The sequence below is a fragment of the Pelophylax lessonae genome (genome assembly GCF_965119305.1).
Source record: "Pelophylax lessonae genome assembly, chromosome: 11".
Lineage (NCBI taxonomy): Eukaryota > Metazoa > Chordata > Amphibia > Anura > Ranidae > Pelophylax > Pelophylax lessonae.
Window position 1 is genome coordinate 52,724,866 of NC_138778.1, and position 13,114 is coordinate 52,737,979.

Genomic DNA, 13,114 nt, shown 5'->3' on the forward strand with positions numbered 1-13,114 from the left:
GGACAAGATGTTTCATTAGCAGGTTTACCAGCTAGAAATAAAGGGAAAAAAAATCCTGGAGAAGTAAACTAATTCCGCCATCACATCTCGCAACTGGTAGGAAATAATATGGGAAGAGGAGGAGCAAGTTGCATGTTCCCTCATACCTGGAAGTACCAGACCTTTTTCATTGCTGAACAAACCTACAGGAGAAAAGAAGCTGAGCGTATCCTGGTGGGGCCACAATTAAAGTAGACCTGTTGCCTGGCAAAGCATGAATACTGCTACTACTAACGATAAGGTTTAATTTTCACGTAGTACTACCTTTTGGGGAAAAAAGCTAATATGTTCTTAGTATGCCTTTTTAGCATTTATTATTTCAGAAGTTTTCATAGGTGATTATTTGTACAAATTATACTCCTGTTCTTGTAGAACTCTCTACACTAGTCTTGCGCAGTAAATTGCTGATGAGCTTAACCACATTCCAATAAAAAGTTTGTTTTTATGCCTATAAATAGGGTGGCATTTATTTTTTTTCAGCAGCAGCTCTATTTCCTGAAAGCAGAACATACTAAAACATGTAATTAAAGGCTGACAATGACAGGAAGAGCTGTCCTGGGGAGCGGGCGGTAGGGAAAAATTCACGGGAGAACTGGGGCTGGCCCTGTTTTTTAAGAGCAGGGAGTGAGAGTGAGTCCAAGAGGTGCGCAATGACTGAGAGAAGTTATAAGATGAGTCGTGCAAAGACAATAGTGTGCGTTTATGAAGGTTCCATAAGACGGAACAAGGTTTGTTTACCAACAGCCCGAATGTAGGAAGTTCTTCTATCCAGAGTATCAACGTGGATCTAGAAAACATCCAGAGGTTGGTAATTCTGCTGTTGGATAACTTTAACTTGTAATTTGAGGCCAAGATTGGAGGATTTCCAGTTTGGGGATGAGACAACATTAGCCACCTTAGTCATAGAAACAGAATGTGTCGGCAGATAAGAACCATTTGGCCCATCTAGTCTGCCCAATATATCTGAATCCTATGAATAGTCCTTGGCCCTATCTTATATGAAGGATAGCCTTATGCCTATCCCATGCATGCTTAAACTCCTTCACTGTATTTGCAGCTACCACTTCTGCAGGAAGGTTATTCCATGCATCCACTACTCTCTCAGTAAAGTAATACTTCCTCATATTACTTTTAAACCTTTGCCCCTCTAGTTTAAAACGGTGTCCTCTTGTGGTAGTATTTCTTCTTTTAAATATGCTCTCCTCCTTTACCGAGTTGATTCCCTTTATGTATTTAAAGGTTTCTATCATATCCCCTCTGTCTCTTCTTTCTTCCAAGCTATACATGTTAAGGTCCTTTAACCTTTCCTAGTCAAATGGAAAGATTTTTTTTGGCTTGAACCACCCTTTTGACCTCCTCTTCTTTTTTTCGATGACGTGAGATTTTTGTACCTGAGCTCCCAGGTCTACTCACCAGACAAAGGCCATTATGAGGATAGTTCAGTCTTGCTATTTGATTTTGTATTGAAAATGAAAAAGAATGAGAGTACAATTTTGGTGGGGAAATTGTAGTACTGATCTTGATACTACAGTCCCTAAGAGGTATGCAAACTAATAGTTGAAGTAGCTCATCAGTTTACACAATATAATCAAAATTAGAATTTTGTATAAAGACACCTTTTAGGGGATAAGTGTATCTAAAACTAAATCTTAGATTATTTAAATTTTGGATAGAGTGGTGAAGGGCTAAAACCTTTGTTGGGTTTTTTTTTTTTTGCTCTTTTACTGTGTGGGGTGATTTTTCCCTCTTTTTTTGTCCTCGTGACCATTGTTAGTGGGGCGAAAAGTGAGGAAATTATATTATGGCACCAGAACAGGTATACAAAATAAAAAATAAAAAAATCCCAAGTGACACCCTTGTTCTTGTGGCAACTGTCTAAGATTTCCCTCATTTCGGAGGTATTCTTTTTGTTGTGCCTATAGGACAGGAAGTGAACACAAGGGGGCACATATGGCAAAAAAGACAAAATGTTTTAACCATTCCCCTACAGTATCCAAAATTATATTCAGGAGGAAGGTTTGAGTGACCATTTTTACATGAAACCTGGAAATGCAGTTCTCCTTCTAAAATAGCTTCTTTGGGTGCTGTGATCTTGCTGAATAGGTTTGGTGTGGAATCTTGCTAAATAGGTTTTAAGTTTTTAGCTCCAGCCAAAGGAATCATTTTTAAGTTTTTTAGATGGCACAGGGAAGGGTTAACACCCCTGTACCACTGGTTTTGCTATCTGTACCCCTGTGCAGAAGATTTCACCCCACTTTCTGTTCCTATGACAACTGTATTTTGAAAATTTTGGGTTATTGTGGAAACAAGGATTAGTGATAAAGCTTCAGTGGAGACACCTTTTTCCCATGAGAACTTTTACAGGAGTGAATTTACATTCCTAGGGCTAGATTTCTCCTCACTTCCTGTTGTCTCCCTCTGTAAGTCGGATGTTTTGTAACCCAGGGACCACCTGTGTATAGGAAATAAGTTAGGGTTGAGTTAGTGGGGGGAACGAAAGTTAAGTGGTGAAGGTTACAGGTGTTGGGCTTAGTAGTGTGGTTCAGTGCTGGTGGGATATTATGTTTTAGGGGACTGTCTTTAGGGCCTAAGTAGTGTTTGTATAACCTTTTTCAGTTTTACATACTGTGTAAACTCGGGGGAATTCCCACCTAACAGTTGTCACAAGAACAGGCGTCCCCATGAAAGATTTTCACTTCCCTCTTGCTCTGGTGACAACTGCAAAAAATAAAATCTGTGTGTTGGTGACAATACCCACTGGAACAAATGGTAAGGGTGGATCTTCCAAGTGGGGACACAAACCGCAGTAAAAACCTAATAAAGGTTTAAACTCTTCTCGCTCTTTCCAAACAAAAAAAAAAATGGCTTTAGCTACACTTTGACCACTTGAGGATTTTAAAAGTAGGAAAGATGCCTTTTAAAAAAAATTTCAAAAAAGGTTTGAGGGCATGACTCCTATGTTTACTCCCTCTCTTGCTGTTGCCTATTACTGGCAATTACCAAATTTTTAAATGACAGCCGGGAGTTACTATGTATTTCAAATGCAGCTGCATCTGAGTAAAATTAGGCTGAAAAGAAATAATCTATAGATCATTTCACAATGGCCCTCTAGTTGTATAATCAGTGATCGTTTCTACTGGAGAAGGAATTCAATCTTCTACAGGTATAACTAAAGAAAGGGCAGTAGACCTACATGAAAAAGATTACAAGTTGCAAGGATAAGCCAAATTGAATAAGACTAAAGATACAATAGGTAAAAAGTAAAACCTCTTTTTTAAAACTCAGCCGGTTTGTGACAGTTGCAGATAGTCTGCAAGTGTCATTGAGTAATACAGTATTACAATGTATTCATTCGTTGTATTTAAAATGTTGTTCATATGCAGATCAAAGGTGTCCTTTGACTTGCATATGACACCAAAGAAACCTTACAAGTAGAAAAAAAAATGTTAAAGTAGAATTCCTGTTACGTTTTTTTTTTTTTTCTGCATGGTTACATTGGTCCAGCTTGGACCAATGTAAGCATGCATCTGCCATACATGTGGGATCCTTGTAAAAATTGAGAATTAGTGAAGTACTTCAGTGATTGCCACTGTCTTCTAAGTCCCACTGCATCATTAACACAGGGTCACTCACCCAGCACAGACCTTTCCACCTTGTCCAATGTCTTGTATTTATTGAGACAATTACAAGGCCATTCTTGGAATGGCGCCCGTGCCAAGTAAGTAATGCCCTGTGTTCACTATACAAGAATATGGCATTTACTGTAGTAGTGGCGACTACTACAATGATTCTCTGATTCTTCAGGGATCCCATAGGTATGTTCTATGCCTACTTACATTGGTCCAGACTGAAAACTGTAACTTAAAAAAAGAAAAAAAACAGGAATTCGGATTTAATCCTATTTAGCCCTAATTTCAGTGTCCCATTTTTCCTTTTGGCTATATAAAATATTACATAGAAAATATAAAATTATTTTGCAAGATAATGTTGCCAAAGGAAGGCCTAGTTTGTGACAAAAAAACTATATTTTGTTGAGCAAGAAACCATTCTTGCCAAATAAACAGGTCTATAGTGCACATGGAAACATTTATTAGGTCTACAAGAGATATAAAGGTGTAAGAGCCAAAGTTGTTAAAATAGACATTGGGAGATACGTTTTAAAGAGGGCTAAAAGCGGAGTCCTTCTGATTCCCTCTTGAATGACTTATTACATTTGAATGTCAGAAAGCAGAGACCGAATTCACTAGTTCATACTGGAAAAATGTCAAAAACAGAGTGACTATTGTACCATTTTCATAAAAGCTTCTCAGTTTCTGTTCGCAGTCTTGATGTTGTCAGTAATGTGCACTCTCGCCCCTATAAAACCCACATTCTAAATGGGGATTGTGCTGGTGCAATGTGACAGTGTGTTTATGATCTGACGCATTCCCACTTTAAAATCTCCTGACGGGATACCAACAGGAGCTGCCAGTCAGAATGGTTTCAATAAAATCGAAACGTGGTCTCAATTTACTATAATTTCCTTAAAAACCTCCCTCAGTCCCTGTTGATCTGTAATCTGTTCCTAGATAATGATCAGATTTAAACAGAACAAATGCCAAAACTGTTTTCCTGTTGTGTGTGTGTGTGTGTGTGTGTGTGTGTCCCAGTTGAGAAATGTATTCTGGCAGTGCAGTAGACCTTGTTTGTTTACAGTACTTTGGAGAAGAAGCAACCCAATAAACACAATCCGGTTACAAACCCGTAGACTATACAAATTGACTAGAGCTTTAAGACTGAAAATGGAAGGAAAAAGTATACATGTTAATGGTTCAGTCCACCCAACGGTGAAAGTGTAGTTCTAGATTCCTGGTGCCCAACCTTCGGCGCAGAAGCTGCATGTAGACATTTGGCACTGTGGGTCCACAGGGCCCATACAGATGCCAATCTGTGTGTCCCTATTGCCCTGTTATAGCAGTGATTTCCAGAAGTCTCTTAAAATACATCTCCAGTCTAGGATGGTCTCCTGAGGCATGTTCCCAGTCTCCAACCACTTCTTTTTCAGTGATGTTTATTGAATTTTCTACATAATACAACAAAATTAATAATAAAGAGGACTGTGCAAGTACAGCAAAATCACATCAAAGCAAGGTTCAACAGAGTGCATGGGTAGAGAACAATACAAACAATGCCGGGGGTCAGTAATCATATGGCGCTTTTCCACTGCATGGAACCGAACGGTTCGGCTCGCTTTTGTGCTTTTCCACTTCTGGTACCGCATGGTATGGTGCAGGAATGGTTCGGTATGGTACGGTACGGCGGCGCTTTTCCACTGCATGGAACCGAACGGTACGGCTCGCAAAAACAGTACCTACTCGATTGTGGTTCCAAGAGGTACCATACCCGGTACTATATCCCACAATCCTTTGCATGCAGTCACTACTAGCCACTGATTGGTCAGAGAATCCCACCCACCCCATTGTTATCCCACCCACTTAACTTTAGTACTACTTTAGTGGAAAAGCAAACCGTACCGTACCGAACAGTTCCAACACTGTACCATGCGGTACCAGCAGTGGAAAAGCAAACCGGGCCAAGCAGGGCCGAGTAGAGCCGAGCCGGTACTTACAGTGGAAAAGTGCCAACAGGTAAAAATTGCACATAGCATAACATACTAACATTCCTAAACACATGTATCCGCGCTCTGTAACCAGCTATCCCAAATTTTGTTAAATTTAAGGGGACAACCCCTATGCTTATATAAAAGCCTATGAAAGGGGATAACATTATTGACCTCCCGTATCCACGTTAAAGTCAGGTGGGTGTTCCCGTATCCACTTTCTGGCAACTAGTTTCCTAGCGATGAATAGTGTTTCCTGCAAGAATATTGTTACAAATTTATCCATGTCTTCGTCCGGATATATACCGAGAAGACATTGCTTGGGGGCCAGCTGGAGGGGTGATTCCATTTTGTCATGGAGAAAAGTGACTATCTGTTGCCAAAATCCTTGGAGTTGGGGGCAACTCCAAATTTAGATGGAAAAAGGTACCTGGCTCAATGTGACACATCGGGCAACTAGGGTCGAAGCCAGTCGGGTATCTCGCCAGCCTGTGGGGCGTGAGGTAGGAGCAGTGAATTATGAAGACCTGGGTAAGTCGGTCAGATAGTCTTGGGCAGTGGTCCTCAACCCTGGTCCTCGGGGCCCACTAACAGGCCAGGTTTGCAAGATCACTAAATTACATCACAGGTGATCTCATTTGCTGCTCAGTGATTGCAGTATTCTAGTCTGCATCTCCCCAAGGTAATACATAAAACCTGGCCTGTTAGTGGGCCCGAGGACCGGAGTTGAGGACCACTGGTCTAGGGGATACTTTGTCATGTCTTGAGTGCCTCACCCCACTCCTTATCCTCCATTTCACCGAAGTTGTGCTCCCAGTGAGCTTTAAGGGCGTTAGCTATTGTGGTGGAAGAGGGCAAGTGAAGCTCTGTATAAAACGTGGAAATCCGGTGCCTGGGGTCAGTGCTCTTAATCAGTTCCAAGACTGGGATGGCCTTGACACGGGACGGGTTAGTAGCAAATTGAGCTTGGTATGCATGTTTGACCTGCAAGTATCTATAAAACATGTGGCTAGGTAGTGAGAAGCTCTCTCTCAGGTCGCCAAACGTTCTCAGAGTGCCTGCTGCCAGTATATGATGCAGGAAAAAATAAATACCACTACCACTCTAGGTCGAAGGGTCAGGGAGCGAACAGAACTTCTGGAGAACTGTATTGTGCCAAAAGGGGGTTTAGTCATGTATTGGGGGGCAGTTAGTCTCCAACCTCTTCTATAGCATGTTCACAATCCTTGATAGTCTCCTGCAGTATGTCTCCAGTCCTCTCCAGTCTTCTCTTGTATTATGTACAAAGTTCCTGTCCATCTTTGTATTTTGTCCACATTCTCTGACCATCTCTTGTACCATGTCCAAACTCTTTTGTTGTGTGCCTGCTGTCTCAGACACTGAATATTCACTGAATTGTATGTCCAGCCCTTTGGTGATATTGGGGGCCGCACTTGAGGCCCTTTATGTCAAGAACGTTAATCGCCTCTGTTCTAGATAGGACCTGGTAGGTCAACTCCCACCATTTTTATGTCTTGATACCAGAGCTGGGAATACAGTGAGATCTCCTTGCTATAATTTCCAGCTCGGTTCTGCACAGCCTTTGTGAATTCCAGCTCCTCATGTGATGTTCTCCTTAATGTAAAGTGAATAAAAATCCAGCATGGAGAATGGGAGCTCCTCATAATGGGCAGGTATGCAGACCTAGTACCTTGGCGCAAAGTTCTCCCTGATGGGAGTCTCTCAGAGATAAAAGGAATTGTTGGGTGGTTTACTTCATCATCTACCCAAAACTAAAATATCTGTGATGTCTGATGAAGAGGTGACAAACCTCGAAACGCGTCGGGTACTTTATCTGGACTGGATGGTTGAGTTCATTAAACTTGCACATGTCACCTATTGCTTGCTAAATTGTTTTTATCAAGATATTATTGTCTTTCTTGTAATTTGTATCTGTTTAATAAAATAAAATTTTAAACATAATCATCTTGGTAGTACCACTACATTGTGCCTATAAAGTCCCACCCCCAGGGGAACCAAAATTGTTTACTTATCTGTGATGGATTGGGTAATCCTTTAATTTGGAGCTCTGTTTCATGAAGACTCCCATAAGCAACCCATTTTCGCAGTGAATATCCAGAGAAGCAAACAATTCTTATTTTGTCTATTATATGCGTTTTCATGATTTTTGAGCAACGGGAATTGCTGAGTCTTACCTGCTTCTGTCGTGTATAATCTGCATGTATAGAGACAGGCCAGTTAGTGTATTGAGTACTTTGCATTTTCAGTGTGTACAGTTATGTTGGTGTAATTAAAGACCTATGTTCAGGTAGAACAGCTTCAAGGTTCAGATCTTCAGCCAATCTGCTGTTTTAAATAGTGAGGCCATCATAACTTAGTTTTTTTTTTTGGCACAATGAAGAATGGGGTTGGAAACCCATAGATGCTCAGTGGTATTATTCAAACAGACCGTTAGCCAGGATTGTAATACGGGGAACCACTTAAAGTAGGGGTCTCCAAACTATGGTCCACATGCCACATTTGGTGTGCTACAAGATTTTATTCGACCAGCAGCTAGGGTAAGTGTTGTTTCCTTAATGTGCATTGATTGATGATTAGGGTCAGCAAAGGCTGCCTCTGGTCTCCATCCAGGATAGAGACCCAAATGTAAAGAAGTGGGACCCTGATGTAAGGAAAGGGGACTCTGAGTAGGACCCTGATTTTTATGCACACATACGCACATTTTTGCAAGGTCTTTATGGAACATTTCACTCAGGAGCTTTCTGTCAACGGGATCCTAAATATAAACATCCGTGAATTATTATGTCCATGTGCAATTCGCCTTTGAGAATGCAGTAAAGCTAATAAGAGTCTCTACTTAGACATGGTGCTAACTGCTTGTGTGTATTGAGACCTTCATCCTCATGTACCTTTTCAAGCTCGGCTTCTGGGAATTAATAATCTGGTGTGAGGAACGTATGGATGGGTGTCCTTTTTTATCAGCCTGGTGTCTTTGTACAAGTTCTCTGCTCATAGTACTTATTCATCCCCTTGTTTTTGTTATGACCTATTGCTCTGGCTGTGATCCTATCCAGTTTACAATTAACAACTTCTTGATTGCATTTTAACCTGCGTGTTTCCTACCCCCTCTTTTTCTCTTTTCCTCTGTCCCTGGGATTGGGAAAAAAAAGTTGCATCACAAAAGGCCGATTGTCACCCTTAAATCCTGCCCAATTTATCATGTTCCCATTTCCTGTTGTCCGTAATAGGGCAGGACCCACCCTACTCAGCCTCTGCCAGACGATTGTGTGAGAATTGAGTTGGGAGTAGTACAAGAATCCCATTGTTGTCATAATCTGACAGCGGATACACAGAGCTCTGACTGTGAAGGCCTCGTTCTGCACTGTTATAAATTCAGAAATATCTGAATGTGTTTCCTGGCTTCACTATACACTTGATAAATTTGATGTTTCCAGTCCATTCTTCTGTGTGTGATAATGTGCATGTAGGCAGAACATTATAAACCATACGAAACACTGATTTAGACTGACCATTCTCCTAAAATGGTAGTAAACTGCAGCATTTTTTTTTTTTAACCCTGCAAGGTAAAGGTATAATGTGCTAGTATGCATCGCATACTAGCACATTATGAAAACCTACCCTGGAATGTAGCCCTCCAGTGGCGCGCTGTCAGTGCTGAGAGCTCTGCCGTCTGATTGGCCATGCTGGGATAACTCCCACGCACGCTCGCGGGGGTTGCGAACCTCGACACGGGGCTCTGCAGGGATGGCACGGGTATGCCGTCCCTTCAGAGCGCATGTGCTGGTGACATCACTGGCTGCATGCTGTGTGAATATATCCTAAACCGTGCAGTTTACCTACAGGTAAGCCTTATCATAAGCTTACCTTTAGGTACAAGTGCAAAAAATAGAGTTTCCTTACACTTTAAAGGCAAACTAAAATTCTAACATTTACATTAAAACCAAAGATTTTTTTACATACTTTGTGTCACATTAGGCACCTTTTTGCAAAGTGTGCTCCTACCCTAATCTGTGGAAGCACCCAAAGTGGGACGAATATAGTGCAATTACTACATTGGGGGCAGATTGCAAAGCAGCCCAATTAGTAAAGTATAGTTATGCATTTATTAAATGATTAGTAGAATGTCTGCCGGGTTATATCTCTGTCTTTGGTCCACATTTTTGACATTTGTGGTCACTTCTGTGTGAGGCCCCATCATTCAGGGTGTACTAGAAAGTAACGGGAAGTCCCCCCCCCCCCCAAAGGGGAAATTAATACAAACCTTACAGGTTCCAAGCCTTTACCGTATTGGCCAACATTTTAAAATAGTTGTGGCTGGAGTTGGGCTTAGCAATTTATAGTCTTACATGTTCGAAATAACCTAATATTGTCTTTCTGTTCTTCACAGAGATTCTTCTCAGAGGTGGCAGCCTGTCCCTGGAACTAAAGCAGCCATGTTGGTGAAAGTGAATAGTCTGAGACAGATTCCAGTGTCCTCTTCCAATTCGTCGCTGCAGAACAGTATACCAAAGAATTCCATAAACCGACCCAGTGGCTATGCTCAGGTTCCACCTTCTGCCCTGCCGGCTAAACCTTTTGTGGATCCCAAGCAATCCATGCTAGTTAAGAAAACAGACAATGGTGGATTTTGCCTAGTTTTAACTAAAGGAGCCACTTGTCAGACTCCACAAAGGACTCCTACAGGTACATTACAACAGCCCTCATCTCCCCGGTATGGATCTCCACCACCCATCTATGATGAACCCTCTCTAGAATCTCCCATTTATGATGAGCCTCCTGCTGATATGGACTTTGAAAGTATGACTGTACGCTCTCTTTCTCCTCCGGTATCTCCAACAAATAGCCTACAGAGCCACTCACAGACACCAAAGCTTCTGCCCTATCCAGGCCTTCATCAGAATAAGCACAAGAGAAGCCCCTCTGCTACAGAATACAGCCCAGCAGGCAGGGAGTACATAAAGCACATGGTCAATGTCGACCAGTCATCAAACAAAACGATCTCACCTACTGGCTCTCTCGATGTTCCAATTAAACATCAGCCTGGTCAGTTGGCCCTAAAGGACAGTTTCAAGAATTCTTGGAGGGTATTGGAAGCAAATGTTTTGAAGAACATGGAGGCTCACCACAATCGGCAGAACAGTCTTCCTCAAGACTACCCTACGGTGGTAAGCCAGCAGGACTCTGGTTACTCCACGGGTCCTTCTCCTAGCTTGAGAAAAAGAAAGGGCAGGAGACAGGGCACTGCTCAGATAAGGCCTGGTTCTGTTGGCAGCAGCAGTGAACTCAATGCGCTGAACGAAAAACTGATTGCAGAGATGAGGTCCGTTGTCTGCAGGACTGCTGTTACTAGGGGCAGCAAGGCTAGTTTGGACACAGACATGATAGAAAACATTGCTCCGGACAGTAACAAGGTGCGGTTTCAAGAGTCCTTAAAAAACAGTTCGGGGAGAGGGTCAAGGGATGATGTCACAGCCAGTAGTCGGTCATTGTACAGACCAGGAATAGAGGTCCGAGACAGCAGTAAAGCAGAAACAACTGTACAACCTGAAGGGGTACGACAGAAACGAACGTACGAGAAGATGGACTGCTTGGAGAAGAAAGTCACCAGCCAAACAAGTCTCCTGTCGTCAGAGTCCACTAGAACAGTGTCTCAGGTATGTGTCTGCTTATTCACATTTCTTCTTGTTCCTCTCTTAAAAATGATAGCAACTTAATATTATTAAAAGAAAAGCTTCTTTCTTTCTTTCTTTCTTTCTTTCTTTCTTTCTTTCTTTCTTTCTTTCTTTCTTTCTTTCTTTCTTTCTTTCTTTCTTTCTTTCTTTCTTTCTTTCTTTCTTTCTTTCTTTCTTTCTTTCTTTCTTTCTTTCTTTCTTTCTTTCTTTCTTTCTTTCTTTCTTTCTTTCTTTCTTTCTTTCTTTCTTTCTTTCTTTCTTTCTTTCTTTCTTTCTTTCTTTCTTTCTTTCTTTCTTTCTTTCTTTCTTTCTTTCATGTCTCCTGCAGTCTCTTTGCAACCATTTGCTGTCGCCTTGCAAGCAAAGGCTAAATGGCATTTTTTCCCGATGGTGACTACCATGGACCTGTGTAATGTGCATTGACAAGTCAATGTGAAAAAAGAACTGGGATATGGGGACATTTCATTTTCATCCTTGGCAAGTTCACCAAGTACTCTTTTTTTAATAAAAGCTGTAGATTTACTCATTTTGAAAATGACTGACTTTTAAAATTAGCATGTTAAAGTGTATGTGTGGGCAAAAGTAAAAAAAAATTAAATACATGCACATTTCCCTAAATTTTGTCTATCTACAAAAAAATAACTGTTGAAATTCTGTGAGCTTATAGTTTTGTGCTGACAAACTGCTTCTGCTGCACTGACCTACATTATCAGTCCAGCCCTGCTCTCTCCAGCTGGACTATAGAACAAATCCCCCATATGTTGAGATAAGAAGGGGAGGCATTCTGTAGTCCAGGACGGGCGAACTTAGTAGGGCTGACTCAGGACAGTCAGCTCAAACAGGGTGTCGCACTGAATTTTTTTACCAGTATTTCTTGGTACTCGCACGTGTTGTGTTTTTTTTTTTTTTTTTGCCCATACTTCCACTTGAAAGCTTATAAGATTTTAGTGACTGGGTTTTATATACTTTTGGGTAAGGGTCAGCTTTAGGACTTCTGTAGAGTTGTCAGTTCACCCCAAACCAATAGACTAGTTAGATGCTGGGAAACCAAACTGACAGGGAGAGGTCCATTTTTCCTGCTGGAGTTTTTTATTTTTTTTTTATTTATTTCATTTTAATAATCTTGTATTTTTAATGACACACGAGGACATAGATTTCACACAACACCTAGTCAAAACAGGAACAGAGTCAGGGTAGTACTGTATTTTTTAGGGAGTTCCCGCTTTTTGGAGTATTAACGACCAATTTAAAAAAAGGGGCCAAGTCACCAAACACCCTTCAAACATATTTGACCTTACGGTGGGTACACACCATAAGAAAATTGGAAGAAAAATTCCGTACGAGTAATGTTTGTTCGATTTTTCATCCAGCGTGTACACAACTTTCGACATCCCCTTCAGACTTTCCAAGTTAACATTTCTGAAGGGTCAAACTCCAACATTTTTCTCGTACGTAAACAGAACTAAAACTTAATGTGTTTTCGCACGGTTTTTATACGAGAAGAAATCGATTCGAAAAAATGGGCATGATCAGAAACAGAAAACAACAAAAAAAAGCCTTTGTCATATGAGAATTTTCGTACAGTTAGTACCATTCGTGGTTTAGACTTGCTGTGAAACATCAATGAGAACGGTAGGATCGTTCACCTGCTTCTCTTCTAATGCAGGGGTCCTCAAACTTTCTATACAAAGGGCCAGTTTACTGTCCTTCAGACGTTACAGGGGCTGGACTGTTGGCATTGAGAGTAAAAAAGTGGTAATAAACGATACTCCATCTTTGGTGT

At 41.2% G+C, this 13,114-nt stretch overlaps 1 protein-coding gene across 2 annotated transcripts in view; it reads left to right on the plus strand.

The window, feature by feature from the left end:
- The window catches only part of LOC309566765 (rho GTPase-activating protein 39-like), a 175,281-nt gene that overhangs the window by 89,587 nt on the left and 72,580 nt on the right, over nucleotides 1-13,114 (plus strand). For both annotated transcript variants that reach the window (XM_082272059.1, XM_082272060.1), the window contains exon 3: nucleotides 10,047-11,313. In XM_082272059.1, the coding sequence (XP_082128185.1) occupies nucleotides 10,047-11,313 (1,267 nt within the window). The remainder of the gene's footprint in view (nucleotides 1-10,046; nucleotides 11,314-13,114) is intronic.